Genomic DNA, 17,193 nt, shown 5'->3' with positions numbered 1-17,193 from the left:
TATATATATATATATATATATATATATATTCAAATTTGTTATGTTCAATATTTCTCGATTTATGTGTCACTTTTTATTTTTCAAATTCAAATTATATAAATTTTATTTGACATTTTATAATATATTTTTGATCATATTGACATGAGTAAAAACTGTAGCTTATAGTACTTTTCATATAGTTTTTGAATATATAAATTTTTAATTTTAAAATATTAAATTCATTTAATCAAATTTAGCTTCAAAGATTAGTCAAATTAACTCTCAAGAAGTGAAAAATACCATATAAATTTAAACGAAAAAAGTAAATTTTATTAAATGTACTTTGAAGTAAGATGCAAAATTTCATAAAATATGTATTTGTACTTAAATCTATTATCTGTATGATACTCTTTATTTATGAGATAGTAAATTTTTTATAAAGATAACGATCAAAAAAGGCATTTAAAAGGCGCCAAACATGTTGTGTAGGTGCAAGTAGTTCAAATTTCATCGGAGTTGAAGTTTGGATAGTAATAAATTGAGTTTGGATTATTTTTGGGTCAATTTTGAATCTAACTTTTGTCATGGATTAGATGGATTGTGCTCAAACTCAGCTTATCTATCAGGTAGATTTTAGGGTAAATAATACAACCCCACTAGTTAATTATCTCTTTCTTGTGAGCTTGTGATATAACAAATACTATCATGATTTGCACCTAAAATACATGTATTTGGCACATTCAAATACATGTATCTCATATACATGTTAGCCAAATATATATAACTAGGTGTATTTTAATAAGGAATGTAACTGAAAAACATGATTTGAGGCGCGAGTAAGTATCTCGCGGTATCATTACTCCTATAAATTTCAAAACATTCGAAATCCTTCTAAATTTTTTTAAAGAATCATAAAACTTTGCACTTCTTTTTCTCCAGAAACCTTCTCCAATAATTTCAACCTTTTGACTCAACAATGGTGAATATCACCATGTTGTTAAGAATTATGTATATGAGATTTAATGACATGTATTTATACATGTTCAGATGCCCCATTATATGAGTGATACAACTCAAATACACAATTAAAGTTTTTGTTTGCCCTATTCATAAGCTTTTACTTAGATACATGAGTACGGTATACCTGACAAATACACAAAGACTTATATCATATACACATATACAAATTAAATACATTTACTCTTAACTCAGATACATTGTGACAAAAAAAAAAAGTATGGATATATACCATGTGCGTACCTTGTTGTTCAAAATACACTAAATAAGTGTATCAAACATCATATAATGTTAGTTAACATTGCTACATATTGGATACATTGTGAAATTTCTTTTTTTTCTCTCTCTTATTCTCCATCGTGAAGCTTCTATTCATTAGCCATTATCATTGATATGCCTTTTAACTTCCTTCAATGGTTTACAACTGATTATTGAAGATTCTATCTTTTTAAGTGCCTTTAAAGTTGTGTAAGCACACAATGACATGCTTTCTTCATTTATGTTACCTTATTCATTTATCGTTTTCTTCATTTATGTTACCTTTGCTCGTCAACTCCTCTTTCTTTCATTATATATTCTAAAATCATTTTGGGCCTTATGGGCCAAATTTATTTATTTGTAATAGCTCATAACAAATTCAACAAAATACGATGTAGTTCAAATTGATACCCGACCCAAATAAATAAAATATCTATCCTACTGAAATATAAATTATGATAAAAATCATTCGTATTGTATCTAAGTCTAGAAGCTCCTTCCTTCATCTTTCTCGTGTTCTCCGCCGTGAAGCTTTTAGTAGTCATCACCATTGATATGCTTTTCAACTTCCTTCGGTGATTTACAACTGATTATCGAAGATCCTAACTCTTTTAGTGCCTTTAAAGTTACGTAAGTGCATCTACTCATCTTCTTCATCTATTTATCATGTTCATTTGCTGATTCATGTTCAATGGCAAGATGGATTTTTTTACTCTCTCTCTGCTGCTTTTGCTCTTGTCTCCACTGTTGCTCTTGTAATTATTACTATCTCTCTGTATCTTTATTGGATTGGTTGTGAGTAATTGTCAAAACTTGGTGTTTTTTTATCTGTTGAAAAGGGAGCATGTTTATGATTGAATTGCTGTTTAGTTGATGATTTGAAGTTCTATACTTGTTGCAAATAGGGATGTTTGGTGGCTAAAGTCTTGGAATGGAATACTGTGGAATCTGAGTATTGGGTTTAACTTTCAGTTTTGATTTTGTTTGTTTACTTTGTTGTTGTTATTTTATTATTTTGTTCACTCTCTTTTTAGGTGCATATGAAAAGTAGGATTGATAATGGTTGTTTATATAGTTTGAAAATATGATATTCAAATATTTTTGGGACTTCCACTCACAAAACTTCAAATTTTTCCCAAATAAAATGCATGTCCAAACACAACTTCAAATTCCAAATTACAACTTCAAAAGCTCAAATTTTCTAGTTTTAAGTTTCAACGACAAAATCAATGGCCAAGCAGGAGCATAGTGTAGTGTACTTGAGGATTCCACATAAGGTATATAGAAAGTTTTTAATAATTCTAGTCCATGGCTCAAACTGATTCTAACACAGTGAATTGACATGGTTAATTGCAAGGGTTGGGAACATGTAGGTTAGATTAGATTGTAAACTTTATAACTATTGAAATGCAATAATTAAGATCAGAATTTATAACTCTGTCCTTTTCGGTTTTGCTCCCTTGAGCTATCTTCTGTTTGACGCACTATATAAACATGGTTTAGTGGCAAATGGTTACTTTTGATAGCTGTTATCCGAGTTATCTCTGACCAATTTATTCTCTGATATAATTTCATTGTCAAAATGTTTAGTGTTTTCTGAGGTTTGTGATTGGTATATAGTGAAGTTTTTTGGCACCCAAGGGTGTGGCCTGAGTGGTCAATAAAGTGGGTTGAGCACCATGAGGTTTCAGGTTCAAATCCCAGCAAAGACAAAAAGAATAGGTGATTTCTTTTCATCTATTCTTGCCTTATTCTAGCCTTGTTGGACAGAATTACTTGGTACCTGCTGCTTGCGGGAGGAGATTGGTATCCCGTAGAATTAGTCGAGGTAGACTCAAGGTGGCCCGGACACCACGGTTATTAAAAAAAAGATACATAGTGAAGTTGTTTGGTGTGTGTTATGAGGTTTAAATCTTTTCTGATGAGCATACAGTTCTTATGTACCATGGCTTATCAGTTGCATGCCATTAGTTAATGGATGTGTTTTACCTACTTTCGTGGTGGTGTATCTCCATAACTCTCTATTGGTTGTGGGGCTTCTGGTTAAGTGTATGTGTTGACCATTTGCAGATTCAATTAATTAGAATACAGTTGAGAGTACCTGAATATGGTTGGACAACACAAAAGGTTTTCCATCTCATGAACTTTGTTGTAAATGGAGGTAATACAATTGCATAAGTAACTATCTTGTACTTTTTGCCTTAGTGAATTAACTTTAATGTAAATCTACTTTTCTCAGTTCGTGCCGTTGTCTTTGGATTTCACAAAGAAGTGTTTCTGTTCCATCCCAAGGTAGGTTCTGCTGTGTGCATGTTTCGTTACAATAGCATTTGACAATGTGTGTTTACTTGAATATATTGCCTGTTTAATATTCATTCCTCTCAGGTTTCTTACCTGTTAATTTTGTTGTTTCTGAAGTTAATGTCCCCCCGTACTGACTAATCTTATAGTCTAATAGTAATATACTGTCAATAACGGGCAGCCTTATATGTTAACGTGAGAGCTTATTTGTTTCATATTTAATCCATCTTCTACAGGTATCAACTATAGGGACTAGTCCGAATTGTAGCATCTCTGCTAGTAATATTTAGTTGTTACCTCCAACATTTAGCTCTAAAATCTTTAGTTCCCTATGTATTATGCTAAGGGAAAACTAATCCACCGATAGCAACTCGATAACCATGGTTTTCCATCACTTAAAATTGAAATTATCTTTATCTTTTACTTGATTATATTGGTGCATAAATAGTTGCTACCATCAAACTCTAGCTTGACACAAAGCTGTTGGGTGGTCGTAAAGGCAAGAAAACATGCGATATTTACATTAGAATAAGATTTCATTTTGCAAATGTAACTCCAGGGCTCATTGTTGTGATAGCTGTTTTATCCATTATTATGTTTTTGGTGTTGATAATGTGAGAAGAAGAATTTAATACATACCACCACCACCACTTGAGCTGCTTCTTAACTGTTTCCCAATTGATGTTAACATTTACTCCATGTTAAATCAGGTGTTGACTTTGGTATTATTGGATCTTCCGGGTCTGCTTTTTTTCTCAGCATATACACTTCTTGTTCTATTTTGGGCTGAGATATATCACCAGGCAAGTGAATTTGTAGCATCCTCTAGGCGTAGTATTGACCCATCAATTCTAACTGTTGTCTTTCTATAAATGAGCAGGCTAGAAGTTTACCAACAGATAAGCTGAGAACCTCCTATATTTCAGTAAATGGTGCAATCTACTTCATACAGGTTCGCGACATACTTCGCCTCCTCATTTACTAATGGCCTTTGAAGTTGCTTAGTAGGGATATATGCTGGACTAGATATTGGTAATTAATCTTTTTATAATGTATTTATTTTGCTTTTAGGGATATGAAATATATTTGAGATATCTAAGGAATCCATCAATCTTGGGTGCTGTGTTCTAGTCAATAACCACTTCGATTTAGGTGGTTGTTTCTCATGAATATCAAGAGCTTCTCAGTCCTTTAAATGTTGGGTCCTATTCATCTAAGATGAACATGCTTTGTAAAATGGAGTTCTTTTTTTCTTTTTCCCCGACACAAAGCTAGGTGTCCTTTCCGCTTTCAATGCCTTCCTTAGAATTTTCAACAACAATAACAACATGCCCAGTGTAATCCCACCAGTGGGGTCTGAGTAGGGTTAAGTGTTCACAGTCCTTATCCCTACCTCATAGAGATAGAGAGATTGTTTTCGATAGACCCTCAGCTTAAAAAATGAAAAGGGGATACATGTATGGGAGCAATAAAAACAACAAAATAATGCAAAATGGAGAGTAATACACAACAAACAGGAGAAAGAGCAGTAACAAGAAGAAAATAATGCTATCATTGGAGCACAAAAAAACACTAGCGATAGCCGAAGTCAAAGATCAAGAAACTACGAGAATAATACTAATACTACTGGTAAGAAGGAAGGTTCACGTATGACCATCAAGCCTATCTCACAGGGAGGCGAGAGAAACACTCAACTACCAACTAACTTTCTGCCCTAATCCACAACCTCCAAACTCTCCTATTTAAGGTCATGTCCTCGGTAAGATCAAGATGTGCCAAGTCCTGTCTAATCTGTCTAACCACTCTGCTCAAATTGTACCCCTTTGTTTTTCTGAAACAGAGGATATCTTTCGTCTATCTTGTAAAGAATTTAGAGAACCATGGCAAATTTGGCCTCGAAACAAGGCTCACATTATCGTAATTCCTGGTACGTCCCATTCCACTAAGAACAGAATATTGTCCGTTATTCTTGATTTCTAGGTGAATACCTGAACCAACTCCCGTCTCCCTTGCACCAAGTGCTATCGAGTCTGTAGACCTCTATCTCAATATGTATACCTGAAAAAATGGTTTGCATCAGGCTTGTATCTGGGTGTACCTCTGGATGAACAACAATAGCACTGTGGAATTCATTGGGAAGATATTCATAGCAGGTGAATCTTTATATTCATTTTCTCTCATACATTGAAGATTAGAACTGTTTTCAGAGTTTAGTCTTTCTCATTAATCTAGCATTTCATTACATTTGGTGCAGTTGTATCATTTCTAGCTGCATTAGGCTTTTTGCTGTATGGAGGAAGGTGAACTAACTGGACACATTTTTCTTCTTAAGCCAAACAACCTTATGTCATTGACCGTGGCTTATAAGACATTACTGATTTTGTTGTATACGTCTTCTTGTGGACTTCATCTTTTTACTATCATCAGGTTATTTTCTATGTTGAGACGCTTCCCCATTGAATCTAAAGGGAGAAGAAAGAAGCTTCATGAGGTTTGCACTTCCACCCATTTGTCTTCTTACTAGGTGCAAAGAACTTGTTTGGTGTTCTTTTGAACTGATGTAGTGCAGTAAATGCATGCATATAATTTATTTTTTTTAAAATCCAGAAAAAAACAAAATTCTTTTCTTTAAACTTGGAAGTCTAGGAGTAGTTATGGTTTTGCTCATTCTCTTCTGGAACTTTCTGCTTTAACAAAAATGTAAACTTGCTATAACAGCCATATTTGACCCAAATATCTTCCTAAGTTGAATAAAACAAGATAAAGTAGTTTATCGCTTCTCTGCAGATTATGGCTATAACAAAAACAACGACGACATACCCAGATGTAATCCCATAGGTGGGGTTTGGGGAGGGTAGAGTGTATGCATACCTTACCACAGTCCCCTGAGAGGTAGAAATGTTATTTTCGAAAGACCCTCGGCTCTTATTTGCCAAAATGGATCCACTTTTAAGTGCTTTTTTTTTTGGAGGGGGGGGTTGTTCATCTACAGATGAACAATAAAGAATTGACAAAGCATCCCGCGTCCACGCAGGGTACGAAGAAGGGCCGTGTGATGTAGACAACCTACCTAATCCAAGCATTAGTGGTTGAACAATAAAAAACTATAATTGATAAATATGGAATCTCCCTGAGGTTCTTTGTTAGCTAATGGAATGCCTGTATTTTGTAATTGAATTGGAGGATGAAATGCATACACAAATTTTCTACACCTACAGACTTCAATGAGACATTTTCTTGTCCTACCTACTTATTCTTTAAACCATTTTACATCTAACAATTGAACTATTCTCTTGTTGATTTGATATGCTTTTGTCAGGTGTGAAGACTCACTTATGTTTGAGTTAAATAAATAAATGCATGCATAAATGTTATAATTAATGCATGGTAGTTCTCAAGATCTCTTATTATGTGGTGATTTACATGGACATGGCATATGCGTATGATCGCAGGTTGGATCTGTAACTGCCATTTGTTTCACTTGTTTCCTCATTAGATGCTTTGTGGTAAGGCCCTTTTACCCTCTCCTTTTCTCCCTAAATATTGTTGGCCTTTTATTTTTGGCCTTTTAATGGCCTCTTAACAACAATAACAACATACCAAGTGTGATTCCACAAGTGGAGTCTGGGAAGGGTGGGGAGTACGCAGACCTTGCCTTTACCTTGAAGGGGTAGAGAGGTTGTTTCCAATAGGCCCTCAGTTCAGGAAAAACATTTTCCAAAACAGGTTTAAAAATACAAGACTGAAAAAGCTATGATGAAAATATTGGAAAAAAGTAAAGTATTGACAGCAAAAATAGTAGGATTTGAAGTACATGTTGTAAATACTGACCAGTACAGTTTCTGTACTGGTTTTTGAGGAATAGACAAAGTTACCAATTTCAAAAAATAGTAAAAATAGTCAAAGTAAGAAACAACAGTAGTAATAAAATTGAAGAATAAGATAATGACAGAAAACTCTCTTAGCTCACACAGGTACCAAGATTTTTATCGGTTGCTTTTGCAAGTCGGAGGTTAAATATTGTAGCTATATTAATACAACAAGATGCAAGTTATGCTCACCCTTCCACTCACCTCCTGGAGAAGGAAAAGAAAATAGAACGACTCTTTATTACATTATTCATAGCACCAAGAGTAGAAATTTGTTACAAAAAAGGTTGGGTTTTATAGCAACTGTTGCTTTGATCTTTAGAGTCAAACTCGCTTTAATTCCTTAGTAACAGCTCCTATCTTATCTTATGAAAAAAAACAGTTCCTTCAGAATTATTATTATTCAGCCAATGATCAAATCCTCGCAGCTTTCATACCTGTGGAGCTTCTAATCTTTCTCAATGTAGGTTGTGTTATCGACTTTTGATGCTGATGCATCACTAGATGTCTTGGACCACCCAGTTCTGAATCTGATATACTACATGGTACACATCGTTTCCTTTTCCATGCTCCTTGAACACCCTCTGAACTTGAGATGACATTATTCTTCCCTGTGGCAGCTTGTGGAAATTCTTCCTTCAGCTCTTGTGTTGTACATCCTGCGCAAACTGCCTCCGAAAAGAGTATCTGCTCAATACCACCCTATTCATTAGCTGCAGTGGACATTTATCTTCAATCCTACAACTTTCCAATGGTTGCAGCAAGTGTAGTTCTGCACGAGGTATGGAGCCGCACAGAAAAGGATCTAGGAAGTATAAATTGTGGAAAGTCGCGGTTTGCCAGTTGCAGATAGCTGTTGTGCTTACATTTCTGTTACTTTTGTGGTTTGAAGACACAAATTTTAGAATTTTGTGTACTAATTGAATAAAGAAAATTAGTGCCTTGCTTCATGTACTGTACTATAGGATCCCTTTGTATTTTGTCATCCAAATTAACCAAGTGATGAAAATATGATATCCCTGAAGTGACTTGATATACTCATTTCAGATTGTTGTTGTCAGTTTCATTTTGCTTTCTAATCTAGTTGTTCTTGACGGGTTCCCACCTAGTCATCTGATTCGACTAATTTGGATTTGTGTCGTGAAATCTATACAAGCATAAACCATTGTGATTAGTGTACTGTTAAAATTTATGCCATTGATTGTGTGGAACATTAATAGGAAGCATCTCCACTGGTTCTTGATCAGTAAAGGAAAGATTAACTCAATTGGTTTTATTTTTAGTTGATGTTTTTAAACGAAGAAATTGACTTAACATCTTGACATCTCAAGAAGAATATACATAAATTTTAGTTCATTTCCCTTAAATGTGGCACGATTCGAATTTCAAGAGTTAAACAATTTAATTAGTTGAGGCGTTAACATATTGTCTTAGACACCACAATTATAAAAACAAATTGACCTGAAAGGCATCAATTATGTGTGCTTCGCGAGATGTTTGAGTACTAAATTGATGTTAGATCACAATGAAACAATAGGAAACAAGTTCAACCAACAAATTGACACGATCTAGCTGCTAGAAAGATGACAAGTGTGTTGAAAAATCAGGAGTTTTATCACATGGTTCGGTTTGGTCTTTGTCATTAGCAATTTAACTATTTGTTATCACTTTTTATATGTGTTAAACCGTCATCGAATCAATAAGATATCAATCGATTCGGTTCAATTTATCTATCCGTTATATAAATTAAAATCAAAGAGGAATATCTTTTATGTGCTCCACTAGTGACTTATTATCGCACTATCTAAACCCAACAAATGTCATCTTTGCTATCGTTGAAGAGTACAACTAAAAATTATGGATTGATTCAATATTAAAGATAGACAATCTGTTCACGAATTAATAACCGTTATTTATAAAATTTCAAATCAATCTCAAGTCATTAAGTCAATAACCTGATAATGCTCAAATTATCGATTATGGTTCAATTTTGAACGCTGTAATTGTTACAAGAATTTTCATGTATTTCTAAATTTAGAAGGTTTTCAAATTTTACATGCCCATAGTACCCTTTTACAGTAGTAACATCAGCTACAAATTATCTCTTCCCAACTCCTTGCAATCTCCTCTCTCACATCATCCACATATTTTCCTCTAGGGTTTCAACACGATGCAACCGGCGGCAAGTTCAATGGTTCCACCACCAATGGCGGCGCAACCACAGTACCAACAGCAGTGGATGGCTCAGCAGCCGCAGTACCAGGTTCTGCCACCGCAGTCCGGTTATTACTACCAGCAACCACCACCGCAGCAGGGCGGCGGAGTACCCCCACCGCAGCAGCAGCAACAACAATCTCAGTACACGGCTTCAGCTCAGCCGACCAGTGCTGATGAAGTCCGGACGCTTTGGATTGGAGATCTACAGTTTTGGATGGATGAACAGTACCTATATAATTGCTTCGCGCAAACTGGAGAGGTATAATTAAAGTTCATGAAATACATTGCTTTCCATTTATCGTTATTAGAGAATAACATGTACAAGGACCGGTTTATAATGACATTTTTATATGTTTTCTAATGATTCTGTCAAGACATTCAAATTATGCTTTGCACATAGGCTGATTTAGTTGTTTATGTAGAGTGTAGACTATATTAGAAAATATTTCTTTTTGATAAAGGTAATGACTATACCAGAAAATATAAGCAACTGAAAAGCTATGGTAAGGACTTTTGCATGTTCTAGATATGGCTGCTAGTATTTAATGTGAAACACTAAGTCGTTTGGGGGAAGATTGGATCTTTTTTAATTTTTCTTGAGAATTGTTTAGTTTTCATATGATTTGGACTGATTTCTCCAGAGTGTTTTGTATGTGTATTCGAGGAAAGTGAATACTTCTCCAATGGTTTTTATATGCAGGATTCTGTACCACTTAAAATATGGAGTTTATATATGCAGTAACTTGTATTATGTTTTTGGTTAAAAGCAGTTAACTTTAATACAAGTGTAGAGGGGTTCCCCATATATTAATTTAAGCAGAGCTTATTGTGAGCTATAACATAGTATATTTATATCAATTTCCTCTATTCATGTAATTTGTGTGCAGGAAAATATTTTCTTAAAAAATCTTCTTGAGGTTTCAGTGGCAACCATTTGGAAGTGCATATTTTTTCTTTGTAACTGATTGCTGCTAATTTTCTGAGTAGGCAAGTCCATTGGTTCTGGGGTACCTGTATATATGTTATGAGACAAACTGTTGATCTTTAAGTTTTTAGTATGGTACTAATCCTATCATTGGTTTGGTATCTTTGATTTTATAATTAATGGGTGGACTCCCCTGGGAATTGAGGGGTATATCTTACCAACAATTGTTTTGGTGAATGTCTTGCCACTAAATTTGAGATTTTGAGAATCCAGATATACAACTTGTGATGCAAGTTTATCTCGCGTCTGAAATGCACACTCGTACGTGCATGATTGTAAGCACGTGCATGAGTTAGAGGGTTTTTGGATTGGCTTATTCTAAGTGCTCTTGGATTGTAAATTCTTATTTCATTTTTTGTAGTGTTGGGAAAGATAAAAAGTGCTTTTTAGCACTTACTTTAGGCCCAAAAAGCACAAAATAAGCCAAAAGCTAAAAGTTGGGTATGACTAACTTATAACTTCTAGCTTTTAGCTTATAAACTATTTTTTAAAAATCAATCCAAATACCCTCTTACATTCTTCGTTTGCTCTAGTGTGCATATTAGTGCAACTACTCAGTCCTCTTCTTTACCCATTGCTTGTGGTTGAGTGAGAAAACATTAACTTTAACTTTTTATGCAGGTGGTCTCTGCTAAAGTTATCCGCAACAAGCAAACTCAACAATCAGAGGGTTATGGCTTTATTGAGTTTAATAGTCATGCTGCTGCGGAAAGGAATCTACAAGCATACAATGGCACCTTGATGCCTAATATTGAGCAAAATTTTAGGCTCAATTGGGCATCACTTGGTTCGGGTGAAAAGCGTTCAGATAATACTCCTGAATATACAATATTTGTTGGAGACTTGGCAGCTGATGTCACAGATTACATGCTTCAGGAGACATTCAGACCCAATTATCCTTCAATCAAGGGTGCTAAGGTTGTAACAGATAGGGCAACCGGGCACACAAAGGGTTATGGGTTTGTTAGATTTGGGGATGAGAGTGAGCAGTTACACGCTATGACTGAGATGAATGGAAAGTTTTGCTCCACTAGGCCCATGCGCATTGGTCCTGCAGCTAACAAGAAGAATGCTGGTGGTCAGATGCAAGGTATATCCAGTCATGTTGTAATGTTCTCGAGTTGTTAAGAACAATGTATTTCATCTAGCTTGCAGTTTGATACTTGTGTTATTCCTAGAGTTCGAAATCTTTGATTTTGTGCTTATTTGCCATAAAGAGCATGAGGCTTGAATTTAGATAGCTGCAGATGCTATTGGTTTATTTGTGGCGTCTGTTTTGGTCTGAATTTAGATAGCTTGAAGGTGCTATTGGCTTATTTTGGGGATCCAGAGTTATATGTTTTGGCCTCAGTCGGCCAAGCAGTGCTTTTATGTTTTGCTTTCCTTAGGTTGTGCTCTTGAGTTTTTGAAGAGAAGTACCAGCTTGTGATGTCATTTCCTTGAGTACTAAAAACTTCTCTCTGAAATATTAAATCTCATAAAACTACGGTTGTCTCGAAGCAGGGTAAATAGGAGGCAGGCTCTATCATTTAGTGGCCTGGAGCTTGTTTCAGCTGAAATGAATATCTTGTAAATCTCAATGTGGCTAAATTTCATCTATCGGGTCCTTTCGGTGTTAATGTTAACAGCTCCAGTTTTTTCTCTTTACTCTGCTCTTGTTTCTTCAGATTACTTTATCTTTACTACGCAGACATTTTATTCTTGTTTATTTCATATGATTGCCACCAGTGTCACTTTGATCTTCAGTGTGCCTCCTAAGCTCTCTGTCAGTTTCAATTGTCAACTTAAGATATCCTGGTCCTTTATCTACTTCATTTACCTCATGAATTTGTCTTAGAGATCTCCCTTCACGGTGTTGTGGGGTTTCCTCTCTCCATTACTAGTCAATAATCCATCATTTCACTTTTGAACACAATACATCATATAGTTTGTTTCCGCTAGGTTTTTTAATAGATTGACATTCAAGTGTGTATAATTTGTAACATGATGTGCAATAACTCAATATTTCTTTCCTTGTTTTGAATAAATCTTTTGAAGTTCTTTAAATAAGTTTTGGTTATTAATTTTCTGTATCTCTTTTTTACTTCTGTAGTCAAGACATCTAGAGCTTTAATAAAGATATAAAGGGTGGTGTTAGGATATGTTTTCAGTATCTCTAGATTGCCGGCAAATGTTTTTTGAATGGATTGCAAATCATTGTACTTCAATAATGCCTTTAGATCCTGAATTTACCGTGTTTTGACATAAATATGGCAGAAAGATAGTTCAAAAGTATTATGGCTTATGAAAATCTTGACTTTGATTTCTGTCTTCTGTTGTATGGACATATACTGAAGAGCTAAAAGCATCATAGTCCGGATAATATATGGTATTCTCGTGTAGATTGGGTCATTGATTAAAAAAACTTGTGCCGATTGGGTACATAGGCATGACATTGTTCAGAAAATTACAGCACTCCATATAGTCTAGTTACATTTCTATATTGTCTTTCTTTTTTGACAAGTGTCTCATTTTATTAATCTCCGGACAAAGCAAGTGCTGGGGATTTTGTTGTAAAAGAGCAAAAACTCAGTTCTCTTGCTTGACATGTAGAGCCTGTTTGGCCAAGCGGCTAAAAACTGCTTATTACTATAAAAGCTTTTTAAAAAAGTACTTTAGTGAGAACCAATTTGTGTTTGGCTACTTCATTTGAAAGTGCTTTTGATAAGTAGATTGTGTTTGACTAATCTTTTCAAAAAAGTGTTTTTGCGTGTTAAATTCTGAAAAAAGACAAGTATTAATGAGTGTCTACTATTAAGATTATTTTATAGAGAAATTATTTTAAATATTTATTATGAAAGATTTTAATTAAGTTTGTACTTTTATTGAATTAAAATTTGAAAGTACATATTAAAATTTTCAATCAATAAAGATATAGATAAATCAAAGAAAATATTAAAAATATTGATATAATATCAACATGATGATCTAAATATACTAAGAAACATCGCCCCCAAGGCCTAGCTCGAGTGGCAAAAGGTGGAGGATTTGTGGCTTAGGTCGCAGGTTCATGCCCCACACCATGCAAAGCGAAGCCTGGTATTTAAGTGGAGAAGGGTAGAGGGGCGGGCCCATTATCCACCGAGTTTAGGAGGCTGTGATTGGTCCAAAGGGTGGGTCGTCATCAAGGTTCTAAGACAAACTTTTCCTTGCCAATGAGCCTCTTATGAAGAAGTGACACTAAACAATTGATATCATAATCTTTTTTCATCTTCTTTGGTCATATATTTGTCATTCATGTTTATAATTATTAGTCTTGGACTAAACATATACATTTGTATTTTTTTCTCCCTTTGTGCTTTTTTTCATTAAAGCGTACGCATTTTTTGCGCTTAAAGCCCCACGGACCTTAGAGTTTTTTTGCGCTTTTCGCCTTTGATAACACTGAACTCATCACAAAAATAAGTAACTGTAATTTTACTTTTATCAGTTATGTATGATTGAGATCTCATTTACCGCACTACTAATCAAAACATGGTGTATATGTAGTGCATCATATGGTAATATGATCTATACCTGAAACCTTATAAATTTGATCGTTGATGTTGATAAAAAAGATTATTAGGGTGTTTGAATTGACTTATTTTTAGGTGATTTTGGTTTTTAAGCACTTTTTAATTATAAGAGGTGTTTGACAAAGATACAAAGTTCTTAAAAGCACTGTACTTTAGGCTTTAAAATTACCAAAAAAAAAGCCAAACGTCAAAAGTAGAAAGCTACCTACTTTTGGCTTTTGGCTTTTAACATGAAAATCACTTAAAAAAAGTTCATCCAAACACCCTCTATGTACTCTTACCAAATATGCTATTTTTGTTTTTAGACTTCCATAGACGCTTCTCTGTAAGTTTGGAAGCACAATAATATATCTAGAAACCAATATATTACTGGAATCAAAATGAGTTGCTATACAAAATATGTATAATTAGAAATTAATGGATTAATGAGGGATATACTTGGTAAATATGTATTTATGGTAGGGATATTTCTTGTCTTGAAAAACATAATTTTCTACTTTTGCTTCTCCCCAGGAAGAAAAACTACTTCTTTCTACTTAAAAAGTAATTTTACTTTTTTTTTTGTATGACAAGGGAAACCCGTAGCCGCTATCCTTTGGGTGCGCACACGGTAAAACCCCTATCCTTAAAAGTAGTTTTACTTGTTGGCCAAACACCTCAAATTTCCAAACAATGCTTTTGGCCTCTAAACTGCTTGGCTAAATAGGCTCGTAGTGAACAAGGGAAATCGACCAAACCTTCTGTTTCATGTACATCAATCTTTTTACACCAAAAAGCTACTGTAGAAATACATTTGAACTTTAGTCTGACTATGCTTTCTTGTTTCCCTTTAAAATCTCTGGTCTCTTTTTTTTAGTAAAGAAATCTCTGATTTCTGTCCCTACAAATTGTCCTCCATATCGCTGCAGGGACAGTACACCAAAGGGGCTTCAGATGTTGAGGCTTCTTTCATCTCATCATAAGAACAGTTGTCTGGGTTTCCTTGCCTGCACCACGTCAGGTCACGTGTAAGCAAAAACATTTTCCACAGCTAATTAGTCAATCTGCAGTGGATGAAAATATGATTGACATCATCATATTCTTCCTCACTTAGGACACACCTACTGCATGTGATTATCCCTCTCTTTTCTAATTTGTTTTGGGATAGGCAAGCATCTCATACCACTAGTCAATCCACCTTGTAGGGTGCTTTATTCTTCCAACTTTTTCTAAGATGTTTTTCTAATCTGCTCTTTTTTTACTAAAATGTTGCATTGTGAACAATACTTCTATTGCCCTACCAATAGTGATCGTCATCTTTAAACATGTTCTCTTCTATCCCCATCCCAACCCTCCCCCCCAAACAAAAAAGAAAAAGAAAAAGAATTGAACATATACCTAAGGAAGTTGAGATGTTAATTTTACTTTTCTTCCGGACGATCAGACCTTGTGTGTTTAATCTGGAATGCAGAGTTGAGTACCCACCAGTTTGGTGACGATGAAAACATGTCTAAGTATTAGACACGCCTGACCTTTTGTGTGAACTTTTACTGTTTTATGGGGACATTTGCTTTTAGTTTTTGTTTTACAACTGCATTTTTCTTTGCTTTAACATATATCTCTGCTAACCACCCTCACCTTTGTTCTTTCATTTGTAGCTTCATATCAAAGTACTGGAACTCAAAATGAGGATGACCCTACTAATACGACGGTCGGTACATTTCTTTATATCAGCATTCAATGTTTCTCTCGAACTGTACTCATATTAAACAACTTTAATTGCAGATTTTCGTTGGAAACTTGGATGCCAGTGTAACTGATGATCACCTCAGGCAGGTTTTTGGGAACTACGGGCAATTGCTTCATGTAAAAATACCACTAGGCAAACGTTGTGGTTTTGTTCAATTTACCGATAGGTACAGTAGCATGCCTTCTGAACTTAATCAAATTCAGTGATAAGGAAACTAACATGCTGGCATTGTTATGGCAGAAGCTGTGCTGAGGAAGCTTTACGAGCATTAAGTGGAACTCAGTTGGGTGGACAAACCATCCGCCTTTCATGGGGTCGTAGTCCTTCAAACAAGCAGGTTATTATTTTGCCTAAATGTTCTCTGATTACTGCATTATAATCGTCGTGAGGTGTCTGATTTAAATATTATGTTCGCCTTTTCAGCAGTCTCAGGGTGATCCGAACCAGTGGAGTGGTGGTTATTATGGGTATACACCAGGATATGACGCCTATGGTTATGCACAACCTACTCAGGACCCAAATATGTACTATGCAGGCTATGCCGGGTATGGGAATTATGCGCAACCTCCACATCAACAGCAACAAATGTCGCAGCAGCCTCAGGTATTTTCCAAAACCTTTGAACTCTTTATTTTGTTTGCCTATGTAGGGAATGCCATTGAATCTATGCACATTCTACTAGGAGGGAGTACAGCTTGTTTGTTTTGTCATAGTTTGTGCGAATAAAATGAGTTGCTTGAGAAGTAGAACTTAAAATAGTGGTTACCCAGAAGCAATTTCATTCATCATCATATATCACATTTTGTTCCTCATGACTAGAAATTGGCTTATATTTTGCAGTAATCTGCTGGTCAAAGGAATTGGTGAGAGGCTTCCTAACATGGCAAAAACATTGATGTTGAAAATCGGAGCGCATAGATTTTTCAGATGAATGCAGAGGTAGTGTAGTTTGTTATCTGTAGGTTAGTTCTTGGAGATACATTTATGTTCTGGTCAGCTGTCTGTTTCTGTAGTTGCCTTTTCTATTTCCTTTTTTCTCGGCCTATTGCGCACTTGGCCATTTTTGTTATATGCGGTCTAGTGATGTTAAAGACCTCAGAGAGATCAAGGACGCATCTTTTTATACTTTCCATAGTTTTGGCTTGTCAAAATGTTGATTTTGATCTATTATGGTGCTCTTCTTTCTAATTTTCTTATCTGGATATGGTTTTGTTTACCATTTCTTTCAATCATAAGATCTTGTGTCTGGTTTATTACCATCTTTGAATTCAAATGGCTTGTTAG

At 35.0% G+C, this 17,193-nt stretch overlaps 2 protein-coding genes across 3 annotated transcripts; both read left to right on the top strand.

Annotated features, from left to right (window-relative positions):
- Positions 1-572: 572 nt before the first annotated feature.
- Positions 573-8,489, top strand: LOC102583873 (tobamovirus multiplication protein 1-like). The gene is made up of 12 exons (XM_006352590.2): positions 573-605; positions 1,881-2,009; positions 3,325-3,415; positions 3,494-3,546; positions 4,266-4,358; positions 4,436-4,507; positions 5,636-5,708; positions 5,810-5,855; positions 5,983-6,046; positions 7,008-7,061; positions 7,892-7,969; positions 8,045-8,489. Exons 1-12 carry the CDS (start codon positions 573-575, stop codon positions 8,135-8,137), a joined length of 879 nt encoding a protein of 292 aa, XP_006352652.1. The 3' UTR covers positions 8,138-8,489.
- Positions 8,490-9,530: 1,041 nt separating this feature from the next.
- On the top strand, positions 9,531-17,165 carry LOC102599398 (polyadenylate-binding protein RBP45-like). 2 transcript variants are annotated; one of them, XM_006352555.2, is made up of 7 exons: positions 9,531-9,900; positions 11,248-11,716; positions 15,818-15,870; positions 15,945-16,075; positions 16,150-16,246; positions 16,333-16,512; positions 16,750-17,165. In XM_006352555.2, exons 1-7 carry the CDS (start codon positions 9,595-9,597, stop codon positions 16,750-16,752), a joined length of 1,239 nt encoding a protein of 412 aa, XP_006352617.1. In that variant the 5' UTR covers positions 9,531-9,594; the 3' UTR covers positions 16,753-17,165. The 2 variants fall into 2 exon arrangements, with proteins under 2 accessions (XP_006352617.1, XP_006352618.1); XM_006352556.2 differs by having other exon boundaries at positions 16,336-16,512; positions 16,750-17,162.
- The last annotated feature ends 28 nt before the right edge of the window (positions 17,166-17,193 follow it).

Source organism: Solanum tuberosum, unplaced genomic scaffold (assembly GCF_000226075.1).
Source record: "Solanum tuberosum cultivar DM 1-3 516 R44 unplaced genomic scaffold, SolTub_3.0 scf00149, whole genome shotgun sequence".
Taxonomy (NCBI): domain Eukaryota; kingdom Viridiplantae; phylum Streptophyta; class Magnoliopsida; order Solanales; family Solanaceae; genus Solanum; species Solanum tuberosum.
Note: the sequence above shows the minus strand (reverse complement) of the source record. Positions and strands in the feature narration are given on the sequence as shown.

Bases quoted from the DNA above. Each gene is read 5' to 3' on its own strand.
- LOC102583873 (XM_006352590.2), top strand. From the start codon at position 573: ATGGATTGTGCTCAAACTCAGCTTATCTATCAG. The intron at 3,416-3,493 runs GTAATACAATTG...TACTTTTCTCAG, and splicing joins GAACTTTGTTGTAAATGGAG to TTCGTGCCGTTGTCTTTGGA. The intron at 5,856-5,982 runs GTGAACTAACTG...TACTATCATCAG, and splicing joins TTTTTGCTGTATGGAGGAAG to GTTATTTTCTATGTTGAGAC.
- LOC102599398 (XM_006352555.2), top strand. From the start codon at position 9,595: ATGCAACCGGCGGCAAGTTCAATGGTTCCACCACCAATGGCGGCGCAA. The intron at 11,717-15,817 runs GTATATCCAGTC...TTTCATTTGTAG, and splicing joins TGCTGGTGGTCAGATGCAAG to CTTCATATCAAAGTACTGGA. The intron at 15,871-15,944 runs GTCGGTACATTT...CTTTAATTGCAG, and splicing joins ATGACCCTACTAATACGACG to ATTTTCGTTGGAAACTTGGA.